This window comes from Sphaerodactylus townsendi, linkage group LG01 (assembly GCF_021028975.2).
Source record: "Sphaerodactylus townsendi isolate TG3544 linkage group LG01, MPM_Stown_v2.3, whole genome shotgun sequence".
Lineage (NCBI taxonomy): Eukaryota > Metazoa > Chordata > Lepidosauria > Squamata > Sphaerodactylidae > Sphaerodactylus > Sphaerodactylus townsendi.
The window spans coordinates 100,676,424-100,693,625 of record NC_059425.1 but is presented as its reverse complement, the minus strand read 5'-3'; the positions used below and the strand labels follow the sequence as shown (position 1 = coordinate 100,693,625).

At 46.1% G+C, this 17,202-nt stretch overlaps 1 protein-coding gene across 1 annotated transcript in view; it reads left to right on the top strand.

Moving 5' to 3' along the window:
• Positions 1 to 17,202, top strand: part of UST (uronyl 2-sulfotransferase) — a 146,180-nt gene that overhangs the window by 104,282 nt on the left and 24,696 nt on the right. The window contains exons 6-7 of the mRNA XM_048489046.1: positions 12,448 to 12,545; positions 14,262 to 14,419. Of these exons, the coding sequence (XP_048345003.1) occupies positions 12,448 to 12,545; positions 14,262 to 14,419 (256 nt within the window). The remainder of the gene's footprint in view (positions 1 to 12,447; positions 12,546 to 14,261; positions 14,420 to 17,202) is intronic.

Sequence of the window (17,202 nt, the reverse complement as noted above, 5' to 3'; positions counted from 1 at the left end):
TGCAAGTGTTTGGTTCCTTGTAGTAAACTTTGTCGAAAAGCACAGCAAGCGGATAGAGCTCTGCCTTCCCTGCGCCTCTAGTAACTGCAGTGCAGAATTGCATTAGAAGTAAAATAAATTGAGATGTGTTCACTGAAATGTATTCACTGAATGCAGAATGATGCTGGCTTCAGAGGCCCTCCAGCTGACTTGGGCCTCAGAAATTTTGTCCTCTACCCAAGACTCCTTCTTAGCATCCCTGAGAATCAGAATATGTGTAATTGGCTAGAACTTGCATTGCAAGTACCATAGGGATGTACATCCAAGATGGTTCAGGATGTCTAGATAAGAGTATACAGAGCATGGAATAACTGACAGTATGTTGTAATAAACTGTAGACCTGGCAACCAGATGTTTGTTGTCATTTTCCCCATCTTGTCAAAAGTTCTGCCCTGTCAGGTCTCAGGGTTTTTAATGAGGTCAATAGGGAACTTTTTTCCCCTTTGAGGGAGACACTAGTGAGAGACAAGGATAGTTAAATTCACATGTGTTAAGGAACTTGTATTTGTCTTTGCTGTGAGAATGCTTGTTATTTTGTACTTCTTGATCTTTTCTATTTTAAATGTAATGTGTCTTTTAAAAGTTTTTCTAACCTCACTGGGAGTTTTCTGTATGCCTCAAGCTTAATAGCTGAGCCAAGCTATCCTTCGCAATACAGAAGGCTCTGCCAAGGGAATCAAAGGGTGAAGTGAGGGGCAATCTGTCCCCCGTGTCTCCCACCGCCCCCATTTCAAGAAAGCAAAACCAGGTTTTTATAAGTGCCTTACCCCACGCTCCCAGTGGTTAAACAGGGTAGTGGGAAGGAAGCAGAAAAGCGGGGGGGGGGGATTTATGGCTGATTCCTCACACTCTGGGATTCCTGCTTCTGGGACATATGTAAAAAAGATAAACAAAGATGTTGTGATGCCAGAATCGAGGAGAAGGCAAGAAAGTGGTTTTCACTAATGTAGACCGGAAATGATTGAGAGATGCAGGAAGAGATGATCGAGCTTGAAAATGCTGACTACTTAAGGAAGAAGGTTGTAATGTTTTTAAGAAAGCAGTTGTAATTAATTCATATTATACATGGTTGTCTATGTGTATGGTCAGGTTTTACCTGTTTTGTAAATGTTTTTTCTCTGAGAAAAATATTTAAGTTGTGATAGTAGATTTTAAGGATTTTCCATCAGTCAGAAATGACACACTCTATATGTGAAGAACAGCCACCTTGCTAGCAGGAGATGCTCCCTGATTTCCCATATTTTTAAATTCATTTTCCTTTCCATCACATTTTAGACTGCCCTGCCTCTAAGGATACCAGAGTGGCATACATGCCTCCATTTTATTGTCACAGGCTCCCCAGTCCAAGTCAAACACTCTCTTATAGGTTTGTTCAGTATAAAAAAGAAACATTTGGGACATGTTTTGTAAATAGTGAATCAACACTGTCTAATTGTATGCAGCAGTGGCATAGTAGCTAAGAGCAGGTGCATTCTAATCTTGAGGAACCAGGTTTGATTCCCCGCTCTGCCGCCTGAGCTGTGGAGGCTTATCTGAGGAATTCAGATTAGCCTGCAAACTCCAACCCACGCCAGCTGGGTGACCTTGGGCGAGTCACAGCTCTAGGAGCTCTCTCAGCCCCACCCACCTGACAGGGTGTTTGTTGTGAGGGGGGAAGGGAAAAAAGTTTGTAAGTCCCTTTGAGTCTCCTATAGGAGAGAAAGGGAGGATATAAATCCAACTCTTCTTCTTCTAAAATGGGATAAGATATGTACTTAGAGTGAAAGCTACAGCCAAACCAGAATTATTTGTACTGGGACTTCCGCAATTTTTAAAGACTAATTTTTAGCCTCAGCCATATCAGTGGAAGTTGCTGTTGGAAATTATTTTCATCTTTTCTGCCTATGTCTTTCCATGAATTGAAATTCCTATTCAAATCTGCAGTAGGTTCTCACCAGAAAATACATGGATTCAGAAACCCAGACTCTGGATTTGGCAGGAGGACAGTGTTAGACGGAAGGATAAAGCTGAGAGTAGTAGTAGTAGTAGTAGTAGTAGTAGTAGTAGTAGTAGTAGTAGTAGTAGTAGTAGTAGTAGTAGTAGTAGTAGTAGTTGTTGTTGTTGTTGTTGTTGTTGTTGTTGTGTTTTTTAATAACTAAGGTTCAAATTTTACCATAGGACATCCTAGGGATGTTATCTTATTTTTATTTACTGCACCAAAACCAATGGGATTAGAGGAAAATCCTTCTCTGTATTATGTATATCGGGGAAACTACAGAAGAATTAGTATTCTACACAAGCAGATTACCAGTTCACTAGCGGCATTAGTGGAGTCAGGTCTCCTTTTTCTTCAGTTCTAACATTAAACAGTGTAAGGAAAGGAATGATAACTAATCCAAAATCTTATTATGCACTTGGAGTTTGGCTGTTCTGTTTTTGTCATAATTTATTCCTTGAAAAATGGCACAGCTTGATTGCACAGTTACATCCACTTCAATTTCTGAAGGCCCTGAACCAGGAAATTATTCATATCAAGATTTGTTTTATAGTATGATTTATGAGTCTTTTTGAATATTCCTTCTGGCTAATGAACTTTATAGAAACCTGATTGCTTATTTAATCTTTAAAAGTTGAAAACATATTTTGCTCATTTAAAAAAGTTTTAATTGTTCAGGTTTTACACAACAGTGGTTAAGAATAAAATGACTTTGAAAAACAATTGAGACACAGGCTTTTACAACGTATCTTTCACGTGGTGGTTTTTACTCCACTTACCTCCTTGAGAGTATGTTCACATATTTTGTTATTCAAGTGATATCCCTAGTTATCATTTCATAAACTGAATGTTCAAAATTGTTACCAGTTACCGTGTGAAATGGTGGCAGTAACCTACCAAGTGATGGCTGCTATCTCAATAGAGTGTGTAATTGCTTCCTGTGTGTCCAGAGGTAAACTCCATCTTGTCATTTTGTCATAAAGTTCTCGCAGAGATGAATGAAGTGGTGGCATGATCTCTACCTGTGCAGACCAAATACAGGGTATTCCAACTCAAATATTCCTTTGAATTGAAAACTTGCACAGCATAGGAAAAGTCTGTGCGCTCTGTCTTTTCTTGCACAAGCGAGTTTTGCAGGAAGTTCCTAACATAGGAGAGTTTTTCAAAATGTGATACTTCCCCTGGAATCTGATATAGTCCATTCTACCTCTTCATTACTTAAATCCATGAATTATTTTTTATCCTGTCACAAGTTTTATTTTATTCTGTTGTATTAGTTTTCTGCTCAGGATCTTTGGTAAAGTGAGCTTAATAATAAAAGGAAAGGCATGCACAAAATGCATTGTTAGAAAAAAAAATCAGAAATTACCAGGAGGGTGTCAGGCTCTCGAGCATAGAAATAACGGAGACCGTGAAAAGGTTCTACAGCGTTTATTCTAGATACGAAGAGTAACATACTAAAGTTGGATCTGAGCGGGACGCTCAGATCTCGCTACTTTATTTCACTAGCCCCCCTCCCCCCGTGGCAGGCCACACCAAATGGTTACTGCGACAATACTACAACACATCAAAGGACTTGGGAACCTTTCGCACCTCTTTGAAGAGGTAGACCGGTGCCCGGAGGTTGTTGAGAGGAAGGAAGAGAGGGACATTGCAATAGCAATAACATTTGCATTTCACTCACAGGAAACATCAAACACAGTCAGCATAATCCTGACATTCCGCCCCCCTTAAGACCTTCCCCCCCCCATTTGACGAAGAGGAGATTACAAAAATTACCCCCCAACGGTCAGTTCTACTTAATACAGAGACCTGCTACTTACAGTCCCTAAATCCATGATCTCCACAACATTAATCATAAGTCAATAAAACGCAGAGAGACGTAAGTACAGAGTAATGGTCAAAACATCAGCATAACAGCGCATAACAATTCGCCCCCAATATTTTGAGACAGTACAGTGATACATTAACTCCACCAGCCATACATGAAACAATGCAATGAAATCAATAACAATCACTGAGACTACCCCTCATCAAAACTAAACGGCTGCACCAACCTAAAACTCTACCTAGTTTAAGAAACAAGCTACCCCCCAAGAGTAGCTTACTCTCCCCAAGAGCCCTTTTCCCATGCCCCCTAGCGTGAAACGGGATGCTGCTGCTTTCAACAGGTACCGGATCGGCCACATCGATGGCGTTGGCTGGTTGTGTAAGGGCAGTTGAGTTGCCCCTTGGTGAGATGAAGTCTGTAAGCTCCATGATCACATTCCACATCTTCCAAATAATACCGTTGGCATGGTGTCATGTGTTGCTAGCTAATACATAGTTCAGCTAACTATTTTCCATCACACGCCCCCTTTTCAGAGAGGGAATCTGCAGGCTAAAGACTACACATCCATATAGACAAGATTACATGTTTTGCATTCACCTCCGTCATCTCTAATACAGAGTTGAGCTAACTAAAATTCCTTTCATGCATAACATAGTCCTTATGATAGCATCACAATACAGAATGAAGAAAATCATGTTAATACAAAACACACTTTCAGACTAATACATACTTTCAGACTACTACACAATGCAATGCTCAAGAGCATTGAACTACAAGACTTATGCTCCTTTCGACCATAGTCAGATACCTTCTTCTCTGGAGAACCCACAGTAGCATCTCTCCATTTCGAAGTTTTCTTCCTGGTAGCTCCAAGATGCAACATCCGTAACATGTCCCTACCCACACTTTGCATCACTTTGCTTTCCGTGTCAAAGTAAACCTCATCTTTGAAATCCGAGCAAATTACATTGAACTGATGCTGCTGCAGCTTCCGTACATCAGACCAACCCACAGCATACCGATAGTCTGCATCCACAGAGAATTTCCCTCCCTCCGCATTTACACATACTGATGCAACTAGTTGAGTAATTACAGTTGTATCACCTTGTGGAAAATCCCCCTTCTCACACACATCACAATTTTCGCAAAATTCTAGCAAATCTTTGTGTATGTCCGGCCAAAAGAAACCTCTGTGCACTTTACCTCCATCCCCCTTAGCTTGAAGTGGAAAGCTGCTGCTTTTGGCAGTGACAGGATCCGCCAAGTCAATACAGACTGCTTTGACTGGTTGTGTAGTCTCAATTGCATCACCTTGTGGAAAGTCCACACTCTCCTTCAAGGGGCCTGCTTGCATCTCCAGGTATCCTGCTGTGCTAGGCTTTTCGCTAACTTCTGGCTCCTGTTGCAAATCACTGTCCAGTAGAGAAGTTAACCCTTCAGTAACATTGCCCTCCCCTACTAGCTCACTACAATTGGGCAAAGGCAATTCACTGAGAGCATCTACGCTCTGTGCAGGACTCCCTTCTGGCAAAGTTGTTTCACACACCCCCTCCTGCTGCTCTTCTGGAGGGCTGGCGTCCGGAGTTGACCCTTTCTCCCCTCTCCATTCACCCCATAAGTCATCTTTTTTATTTTATTATTATTATTTTATTAGATTTTTATACCGCCCCATCCCCGGAGGGCTCTGGGCGGTGCACAACATGTCGGCAATACAGTTAAATAACAATTAAAATAACATATAAAAGCAGCAATAAAATTTCCTAGTACATTTATCAGATATAAACCCAGATTAAAATTAAGTTAAAATTCAAGATATAAATTAGTTGGTTGTCGTCCGGTGTCCCGGTCAAATAAAATCCCTCCCTCCCTACGATAAAGGGAGGCATGGCGAGTCGCAATGATGGATTAGCGGCCCAGATGTTAATGGCCAATGTCGGGGGCACTATTGGCGGCTGGATCCTCCGAAGGCCCGGCGGAACAGCTCCGTCTTGCAGGCCCTGCGGAACTCTGCAAGGTCCCGCAGGGCCCGGATAGCTGGAGGGAGAGCGTTCCACCAGGCCGGGGCCAGGGCTGTGAAGGTCCTGGCCCGTGTGGAGGCCAGCCGCATTATCGAGGGGCCAGGGACCACCAGTAAATTGGCCTCCGCCGATCGGAGAGGCCGCCTAGGGACATATGGGGTGATGCGGTCTCGAAGATACGATGGCCCCAGGCCGCGAATGGCCTTAAAGGTCAGTACCAACACCTTGAAGATGATCCGGAACTCTACTGGAAGCCAATGCAGCTGCCGCAGCACAGGCTGGATATGTTCCCGAAAGCCACTGCCTGTAAGCAGACGTGCTGCTGCATGGTGGACCAGTTTTAAACGCCGGATCAAACGCAAGGGAAGGCCCGCGTAGAGCGAGGTACAATAGTCAAGTCTGGAGATGACCGTTGCATGGATCACAGAGGCTAGGTCCGCTCTGGAGAGGAAGGGAGCCAGGACTGGGCCTGACGAAGGTGGAAAAAAGCAGCCCGGGTTGTATGGGCCACCTGGGTCTCCATTAGAGAGACAAATCCAGGTGGACCCCCAGGTTGCTTGAAGCGGAGGGGGTCGGTGCCAATGTGGCCTCCTCCCACACCGGCGGCTGGAAAATCCCCTCCCCCCCTTCACGGCCAAGCCAGAGGATCTCCGTCTTCGAAGGATTCAGTTTTAACCTGCTCTGTCGCCCAACCAACCAGCAACCGCCTCAAACAATGCTGTAGAGCTGCAGAGCGGCTGCTCCCCCCTCCATCAACAGAATGAGCTGTGTGTCATCAGCGTACTGGTGGCAAATCAGCCCAAAACTCCGTACCAACTGAGCAAGGGGTCGCATGTAGATGTTAAATAACAGCGGGGACAGTAATGCCCCCTGGGGCACACCGCATTGGAGCGGGCACTTCCGGGAGGCTTGGTCCCCGCACCTCACTTGCTGATTCCGGCCCCGGAGAAACGAGGTTATCCATTGAAGGACAGTGCCCCGCACTCCGGAGGCGGCCAGGCGGTGGGCCAAAAGATCGTGGTCGACCACGTCAAACGCTGCGGTGAGATCTAACAACACCAGCAGCGCCGATCCGCCTTGGTCAAGCTGAATACGGAGAGTATCTGTGACGGCGACGAGAACAGTCTCCGTCCCATGCCCAGCACGGAAGCCGGACTGGAAGGGGTCGAAAGCCGATGTGTCATCCAGAAAACCTTGAAGCTGCTCCAACACCACTCTCTCAATTACCTTCCCCAGGAACGAAGATTCAAAGCGGGCGGTACTGTTGGCCAGATCTCCTGGATCTAACGATGGTCTTTTTAAGAGTGGGTGGACCACTGCCTCTTTCAACCCATCCGGGAAGGTTCCTTGCTCAAGAGAACCATTGATGATACTCAACAGATGGGGTCGTAGCTCCGCCCGGCAGGTTTTTACAAGCCAGGACGGGCACGGATCCAGAGGACAGGTAGTAGGTCTAACAGCAGCTAAGGCTCTGTCAACAGCGGCTTCAGAGAGCAGGGAAAACTGGGTCAAACAAGGACCCGAAGACGGCAAGGGAGTCTCCAGTTCGCTAATTGTAGCAAACGTGGATGGAAGGTCATGGCGGAGCCATCACAAAAACCACTTCCCTGGGGGTTAGTGGAAACATTCATTTGAGCATTTCTAAAGAGTAAGCCAGTACCAAGTGTGAAATCCTTATTACCTTTCTCACGGGTCAAAACACGAATTTTCCCATTACACTTTTTAAAACTTACATGTAATCCCACCAAATCCATTAATTTTACATCAACTTCACAAGGCAATTGAACATACATCTGCCCGCAATGTTTGTATAGGGTTCCCTTCCGTAGTTCCATGTCGATGGGGGGTAGATCCGATGCCGTCCCCATTGAGCCACCCACTTGAATGGGTTGTCCCCGACTCCACGGCTTACCTCCCATACCCCCAGCCCAGAGTCTCTGTCCCTGGGGAATGGCATCCTCCCCGCTGACTCTCTGCTGCCCGATGACTGCCATGGAGCCCATTTGAACTGCTGGCTCCTGCGAAGTCACACATGCCGGAAACACTTCGGGCTGGCGATTTCCTTCCCCCTCCACCCCAACACATTGAACACCACTTGCTTCAGGTCTAAACCGAATATGGATTCTGTTCGTTTTTGGCTTGTCGCCCTCCGTCTCTTCGAATACCCTCTGGAGCTCTCGGTAGGGCTGGGGGATGGCTGAGACGACCAGTGCGCTTCCAGCCTGCTCGTGGGAGACCTCCGCCTGCATCTGCGGGGACCCAGACATATGGTCACCGCAAGGGGGATCAACCACTCGAAACGAGTTGGAGGGCCAAGGCACCCCCAGCACCAGGGAATAGTTGGCCACCTTCGCGATGATGAACTGCCACTCCTCCCAGTGTCCCCAGCATTGGGTCAGGGCCAACACTGTCCGATGCGTGGCCGGTGCACCCCCCAAGGTGGCCCCATCCATCTGCTCAGACAGAATGGGGCAGTGCAGGGGAACCCGCCGCAGCCCCAACTGGTTTACAAGGGCCGGCTGCATTAGATGGTGGGTGCAACCTGAGTTAACAAGGGCCTGCGTCTGCACACTAATCCCACAAGTCTGATTCAACACAGTCCCTGGGAGAAAGGAAAGGACGCTGGTTTTCACTCACCCGTCGATTTCGCACCCTTCCAAAGGGGCCTGGCATCGAGGCGGCGCATCAGAGCCAGGTGGCTGTGGATTTAACCGCTTAACCGACTCTTTGCTGGGATCCGGGCCACCTGCCACACGCCTCCCTCGGAGTCGAGCCTACAGCCTTGCACGGAGTGCTGCTACGTAGGCCCGATCCCATCTGGGACGGAGGACTTCCCCCACCCTAGGGCTCCTTGGTTTGCCCCCGACCTTACGGGCCACACACCCGTTCGCGGCAGACACCGGAGAAGCTGGAGAAGCTGGGCGGCGTGGGTCTCGAGCCTGAGGCGCTGGCTGCTGTTCCAGCAGCTGCACTCCATCGCGCTGGATCGGATCTCTGCCATCCCCGCCTGTGTGAACCACCCCCACCAGGGATGTCTGCTTCACTGGCATCGTGGACCCACTGGAGCCATCTTTCGGGGAGAAGCCCCTCGTGAAAGAAGGAGGCCTTCACCGGCTCTGGCCAGCCCTGAACCACCCTGGCTAGTTGGCGGGACTCAGCGACGTATTTCCTCACGGGTTGGGGCCCCCTCAAGATCCGCTGTGACTGGGGATGGACCTCCTCCCCCCAAACTGTTCCTCGAGCCGCCGCTGCAGAGCTAACAGGCGAAGCTTCGAGGTGGGGGGACGAGTTCGAGTGCCCGGCCGTTACCAAAGCGCCAAGAGTCCCAACCCGGCCACCGCCCCTCCCAGGGAGGGCCCTCACCACCTGCACGCCGAGAAGTGCTGGGCAGCGTCTCCTATCAACCCGGGCGAGATGGATTTTCAACCGCCGCCCACCGGGCCCGGTCCGGTGGGCGTGCCCTTCTGGCCCAGGCGTGAAGCCTCTAGAAGCTTCCGGCAACCCAGGCGGCTTGCGTTGTTGGGGGGGAGTGCGGGCATGGGCAGTCCCTCCATCCTCTGGTGGCGGCCGCTGGCCATGGGCCGGCTCCCAGCAATCCCACTCTGCAGCCTCTGTCACAGGGTAATGCAACATGAAGCCCGGGGAAGGGAACGTGCCAATTCAAGCGCCCAGCTCTTGTAAAGTCCTCGCGCATAACAGACGGGCCGCCGCTCCCCTCCAGGAGCCCCGCACCTCATGTACCTGCTCACCCCTCATCCCACGTGAGTCACTGCTGTGCCTTTCCATATGCACCTCGACTGGTCCGAGTGGAGTCGGGCCAGCTTCTCCATCGTCCCATCAAAACTGGCTCTCTCAAAGCGCGCTGGGCTGCCGGGCTGCAGGGCGGTGGCGGTTCTAGCGACCCAGGAGGGGCCCGATGGCCCGGCTGCCCGGACGCCGATGCGTTGGGGCCCGGGCACCGGCCCGGCTCCCCTCCTCTGGAAGAGAAGCTGGCCCGGCCGGCAACAGCCCGGCCCGGATCCTGACGATCCCGCTCTGCGGCTGGCTATCTTGCGGGCCAAGAGGAGCTCTATGTTGCGCCAGTGGGAATTGTACTCTCCCCCAGTCGCACTTTCAGCTCGCTCTCGGCCCGCAGACGGCAACTGTACCTCTCTCAGGGGCCCATGCCCCAGGTTCCGGACCCTGGGTCCGCGACCACTTTCGCTTCCGGTGCCGCCCGGATCCCACTCCAAAGTACATGTCCCAGTCCATTGACTGCGTGGAGCCAAGGGAACTCCCGTCTCCCCGCTTCCTTGGTTCCCCAGCACGCGGCTTCGAGAGGGGACCCCAGAGTAACGGCAACTCCGTGACTTTCGCTGCAAAGGTTGGTGCCCAGCTGCACCAGCACGGGGGTTACTTCTGTTGGGACCGAGGGAACTCTCTACCTCGTCCACTTCGTTCGAGCCGTGGGGCACTGCGTCCTCGTCTGGGGTTCGCTCAGCCACTCCAACCAGCTCGCCAGTGAGGGGCCCGCCTGCAGCTCCATCCGTTTCAGCCATGGATCCGAGTGCGGGTCAAACTGGGAGATCCAACTTAATGTCAGGCTCTCGAGCATAGAAATAACGGAGACCGTGAAAAGGTTCTACAGCGTTTATTCTAGATACGAAGAGTAACATACTAAAGTTGGATCTGAGCGGGACGCTCAGATCTCGCTACTTTATTTCACTAGCCCCCCTCCCCCCGTGGCAGGCCACACCAAATGGTTACTGCGACAATACTACAACACATCAAAGGACTTGGGAACCTTTCGCACCTCTTTGAAGAGGTAGACCGGTGCCCGGAGGTTGTTGAGAGGAAGGAAGAGAGGGACATTGCAATAGCAATAACATTTGCATTTCACTCACAGGAAACATCAAACACAGTCAGCATAATCCTGACAGAGGGTATTTAAAGAGATTTTTTTTAATGCTGAATCTAAAAAGAAGAAAGGGTCAAGTAAATACCGTTTTTGTCGTCAAGGCGCAGCTGACTTACAGAGACCCTGCAGGGTTTTCAAGGCAAGAAATTTTCAAAGGTGGTTTGTCATTGCCTTCCTCAGCGTCAAGACCCTACTATTCCTTGGTAGCCTCCTATCCAAATACATTTAAGTAATTATTTTTCCTAACTACCAGGGGAGGGACCTTATAGGGTGTTTTCCCTTCCAGAAAAATACTGGGGAGTGACATCAATAAATTGGTCCATGGCATAACAGCTGTCATTTGGGGGTTAGAAGAGCTATATGTGTGATCAATAATCATTAGTATGCCATCAGGCCATGGACAAAGGATCACTAGATAAATATTTAAGACTCCGAATTTAAGGGCCAGCCTATGTATATTTCCAAGTTCATGTTAAAATTTGTCTCTTACAGTATTTCATCAGAAAATTATACAGATGCATCTCAGAAATTCTAGATGTTGCCATATTCATACAAGTTTTTATAATAAATGGTTGCAGATAAATGTATATATTTGGCATAGCCTTCATAGTCATAATACATCTGAAATAGTACACTCTGTACTGGGCAAGTTGTTCACTGTGCGTGGCTGTGTTCCAAAGACGAAGAAAACAGCTGTAACATAAACATTCATAGCAAATCTGGTATTGCTGAAATACCTCTTTTATGATCTGAAAATGATCATTAATTTACTAGCTATGTGTCCTTTGTTAGCTTTAAAAATAAGTTGCTAATTTGTATGCAAGCAAACTTCAATTCCTGTGGATTTAGAAACAAAATGGTCCCCCAGTCAACTGTGGTTTGGGGTTTTTTTATTTGGAAGTTGCTGAGACTACAATTTCAGAAAGACCACAGTTAGCATACAGTTAAACAAAAGTCTGCATATCATGCTAGACTTCCTCTTTAGCAATGTAGTTTACCCAGTTGATGACAGTGTAAAAAAGTGTTCGTCGTGATGGATAAATTCTAGTATTCAGCCTAACAAGATTGCCTACATGTATCGGTAAAAACTGTATTATTAAAGGAAGCACCATTAAGAAGGCATTGAACAGTAACTTATTTTGCAAAGAACTGGTGTTTTGACTGCTGGTTATTTTGAACATCAGTTTCTTCTGGCAGTGGTTTGACCCCAATAATGGATCTACTCACAGAAAATGGCTATGCTCAAAACAGAATTTTAAAATGTTAATATACATAATGTAGAATTAATAAAGATTATGCTGAAGTCAAACAGGTATTTCTTCTAATATTAAGCATAACTTTTTGTTGTTGTTGTTGTTCATCATACCATGATTTTAGGTTAATCTTTAGTTAAAACTTTCTGAAGTCATCAAATATGCTTTGGCACCTGTGCTAAATCCTTGGACAAACATGCTGTTAAAACCATATGCTTTGTTGTTAAAAGCTTGTTAAGTATTTTATATTCCTCTAAAGCAAGGTTAATACAGTATGAGACTAGCACGGTTTTCTGGAAAAAACGTTTTGATGACAAGATTGGTCGTTGGGATTTGGAGTCTAAGAATTGTACTCAGATCTGTGGAAGACAACAGAGAGCTCTGTAGGAAACATCTGACTGTATTCTCTTTCCTCTCCCTTTTTCTTTTTTTAGGATATTAATGTATGTATTCTTGAGAACTACCCTGAATGTTCCAATCCCAGGTTATTTTATATTATTCCATATTTCTGTGGACAGCATCCAAGGTGCAGGTTTGTACCGTTTTCTTTCCACCCTAGGTGTTATGAAGTTATTTATTGCTGAATTAACATTTACTAGAACTAGAAGGGAGTGCCCAATATCACAGTTATTCCGAAGGACAAAATATCATGCAAAAGATCTGTGATATCACATCAGCAAGCAAGCTATATTATCCATGTATTATTGGGCCTATATAATCTTCAATACCACCAGACAATTTGACTGGTAAGTTCTTCTCCCCAAAGTGATCAGCTGAGCCTTGAAAATAAAAATTAGGTGACGGTAGAGCAATTATGTGGGGTGCTTGCACAATGTTGGCTGTTCTTGGAGTAACTATTGCACCATTAGTCTTCTCCCTAATGGGCTTGGTTGCACAGTGGATGGCAGCAAAAAAAGTGTCAGTAGCTGGCTTTCAGTGGCTGCAACAGCATCAACATCCCCAGCAACTGTGCCACAGCATTCCTTGGAGGTGTTGTGACAAGGCACTGAGGCCATGATAGACAGGGCAGCCAGAACCAATTAGAACTGCCCAGCACATGGGTTGAGCCACATTGCCTGTCAGAAACGAGAGGCAGAAAGGGATGTGGCCAGGGATGCTGACTTGCTGTCAGTGGCAAACCATCCCTTAATTGGTCAAGTGCCACCTGAAGCACCTTCAAGTTTTGGCATGACATTCTTCCACACATAAACACACCACGCCAGCTACCTATCCACCTGGAGCAGCAGACATCCACACCATGGAAGGGGAAGGGGGAGAAGTCATGGGAAATCTGCACAGTCACAGGTTCCCTCTGCTCACTGGTGACTGGCTGAGGAGGGTCCTGTTTGGATTCAGAACAGAGAGAGATCACCAAAAGATTGTGGACTTTATTCTCCTTGTTGGGTGTTGGTGCAAATTGGTCACCCAGGAGGACTAAGTGCCCTCTCTGTGCTTTTCCCACCACCAAGTTGCCTCATGGCTCATTCTAAGTCCACACAATGGGGAGCTGTCAGATAGCATCTTGTGCTGCCTATCTTACCTTGTGAGTTGTGGGGCATATCTCCTGGGGTTCTAGAAGGGCTGGGGGGCATGATAGTAAGTTGAGGAGAGGGCTTGGCTGCCATAGGAAAGGGAGATGTTTGGTTGTGCCTTATTCAGCATCCTGAGCTGCTTGGATCTTTGTGGGCATGTCTGAAGTGGGAGAGCACCTGTTTTTTCTGATCATTGGTTGCCTGCGGGGTACACTGCATTTTTTGTTGGCACAGAACAAAGGGTATTTTCAGGTTTAAAAACATTAGGGAGTGAACTAACAGTGGCACACCCCATGATCTGCCTGCAACAAGAGTGCCAAGCCTTGCACCTGAGTTTTGTTGGCATGCAGCCACTGTGGTCAGTTCCCTAAGCCCATCAAGCTTCCTCTTGTTGTTTCCCAGTAAATCTTCATTGGCTTTTTAGCCTGTAATGCCCAGTAATTAATATTGAATTGTGACTTGATAACAACAGAAAATACAGTTGTTGCTAGTTCCCAACCAATAGGCTGCTGTTTGTTGCATTGATCTTTCAAATGCTTTGTTTCTTTACTGAATATATAAGTTGTTTGGCCTGGGCATCTTTGTGTGTTGTCAGGATCACAATTTCTTGATCAGAGTTAAGAAGAATCAGTTATTTTTAACAAGGTGTTCAAAACTATTTAAATGTGGCTTGGAAAAGTTCAATTTAAAGAAGACTTTATTTAACATTCTTTAAGGGAGCCTGGTGAGTGGGCCCTCGAAAGAGCAAAAGTGAATGTGAATGAAAACTTTCTACTCGTGGGGATTCTGGAAGAATTGGAGGACGTGCTGCTTTTACTAGAAAGATTCTTACCTCATTATTTCAAGGATGTGCTTAGCATCTACAAAAACCCAGGTAATTTTTTTTTTCTTCAGACATCTGCTATTATCACTGTTAGGTTTGGGGTTTCTATTTCTTTGGAAGTGAGTTTTTTGCTTATAAGATACCACATGTAACTGGGTATACAAGCAATAACCAAATCATAAATGTTCAATTTTAAAAAAAGAAACTACATGCAAATTGGTTAAGTTGCAAATTGCAACATTTTCTTATCTCCTGGGTTTGGTAATTAAAATACAGCACACTGCAAATGGAAAGTTGCTGCAGTAGTTGGTATTTATTATTAATAATACAAGATATATTAAAGTGGATTGTTTTAATGCAACATTTATCAAGTACATAGACTGCACAGCTTTTATGGTATTTATACAGTAATAGTTATCATATGTATATATTTGAATGATACTATTACAAATGGTGCATAAATAACTTGAAGTTTAGTTTTGCAGTGTTTTAGGAAACCTTTACAGATATAATATTATTTAAACAAAATGCCTTTGAAAGGAAGAAATTAGTCAATCTTAGGCAATTTATCAGTATATTTTATCCTGCCCTTTCCCAAGTAGCTCAAAGTTGCATGTCTCTCTCCTTCTCTGTTTTATCCTCACAACATCCCTGCGAGGAGGTTTGAGAGAGAATAAATATACGAAGGTCCCCAAGCCAGGATTTTAACACAGATCACAGTAGAGCTTGTGGGCCCAGGATCTTGGGGGGGGGGGGGCTGAAGGATAGTGAAGCCCCACCCTTCTCACTGACCTCCACCCCCCGCCCCTTCACAGCATGCAAGAAAGATAGATGGCACATTGCTGGAGTAAAATGGCCACAACTTTATTGGTTACAGCTGACAGATTCTTTGAGCAGTGTGGGGCAATGGATCCAGACTTCATCCAACATGCCTGTTGGATGACGTCCATCCCGCCTGCTTGGAAGGAATCATGGGATGGCAGTATGTAGGATTCCAGGTTTCCTTTGCCACTTGGGGTGAGGGAGCCCTGACAATCCCCAAATTGAGTTTCTCCCTGGCAAATCATCACATCAAAACTCCTTAAAAGGATCCCCAGCTTGAGGGGAAAGGTGCCTACAGCCCGATTTTCCCCCAAAGGAATCTGGCCCTGGGCTGATGCCATCATCATGTTGTGACAACAAAATGAACAAAACAGAAAGCATAACAATGCAATATATCTAGGGAGAGACAAAACTAGTATATATCTAGGGAGAGACAAAACTAGTAATGCAACCATCAGTTGTCAGTTGGTTTTGTGATTACATGTTACAGTTTTACTTGTTGGGAGTGGACTTTCATTAGTGCATCAGGCTTTAATCAGTTCTTCAGTAGGATCTACTGGAAAAAAGGACGTCCCCACCACCACTACATTCCAGCATACCACCTCAGCAAAATTTCCAAGCTGAGCTGTGTGTGCCCACATAAAATTTAGTCCTTACAGTTTTCCCTCTGAGCTAGACTGATCTAGTCAGATCTCAGAATCTGTGCAAGGTTGGTCCTGGTTAATACTTAGATTGGTGACCATCAGTGAAGTCAAGAGTCACTTGGATTGGTGACCACCAAGAAAATCCAGAAAACAATGGCAAACAGCCTCTGTTTGTCTCTTGTCTTGAAAACCCTATGGGGTTGCTATAAGTTGGTTGTGATTTGATGCCACTTTTCACTGTCAAGGAGATAGAATGAGAACCTTGGGCAAACTTCGCCCTAATATAGCAAATCAAATCAAGTAAAATTTATTGTACAAAGCCATTGGCCATCACAAATTAGGTTAAACAAATAGATAATCATACAAATATGTATACTACATTAATACAATAAGAAATTAAAATTTAATAAAACAAGTTAAAGCAGGTCAGCTTAAAAAACTAACAGCCCAATTCTGGAGAGGGACCAAGCAGCTTTAGGCACCATTGCAGGACCTGCACTAGTCCCATTTGCCCACCCCACCAGTCTAAGTAACAAGTGCACCAGCAGGAAAGGTAAACTGGAAGGCGGGCGGGCCCTGCTGAGGGCTGTAGTGCCAGACCCAAAAGAGAGCCAGGAGGACACTGGTGCGGCTAGGGATATTCGGGGGTGGTGTTAGTTGGCTTCCACCAGACTTTTGCACCAGGAATGCTTCCAGCGAGGCCGTCAGACTTACATCATAAAAACAGTGGTTTAAGTTGTTTCTTCAATGAGGCTCTTCAGGCAGTGGGAAGAATTTGGATTTCCCTTCTGCCTGCACTGCCCGGAACCCCTGTGGATGTGGTCGGGCTCCACCTTGCTGTCCCTGACCACCATAGCACTTCCTCTCCCCCACTGTTTGGATTGCACACTAAAGCTGTTAATGATAAGGCCGGATCTCTCAACACCCTTCTCGTCAACTTTGCAAACCTCAGCTCTCAGTAGAATTTTTATCTTTTATTTTGCTGACTTGCCTGGCACAAGATTTTTTTCATCACTAATATGCGAACAGACAAAAATTGATGACTTTTAAATTTCAAACAATTCCTCTCCATCTTATGCCATTCCAACCTTGAACTAATGTGCTCCCTTAGCTAATTATGCTTCTGAAACCAACTGTGAAGATGAGAGGGGAGATTTAAGTATTTTGGTTCAAGAAGGGGATAAAGAAATCAAAGTTGATACCTGAGAGTTGCTGACAACATAATAATTGACCTCTCCCAATTGACTGCTAAAACTGCAGATCTTATTTTTGAAGAAAAAAAAAGAAAACTAATTGAAGCTAAAATAGACCAGCTTACCCTGATGTTCTCTAAACAATACAGACTCTGTTAGACTTTCCAGAAGAAAA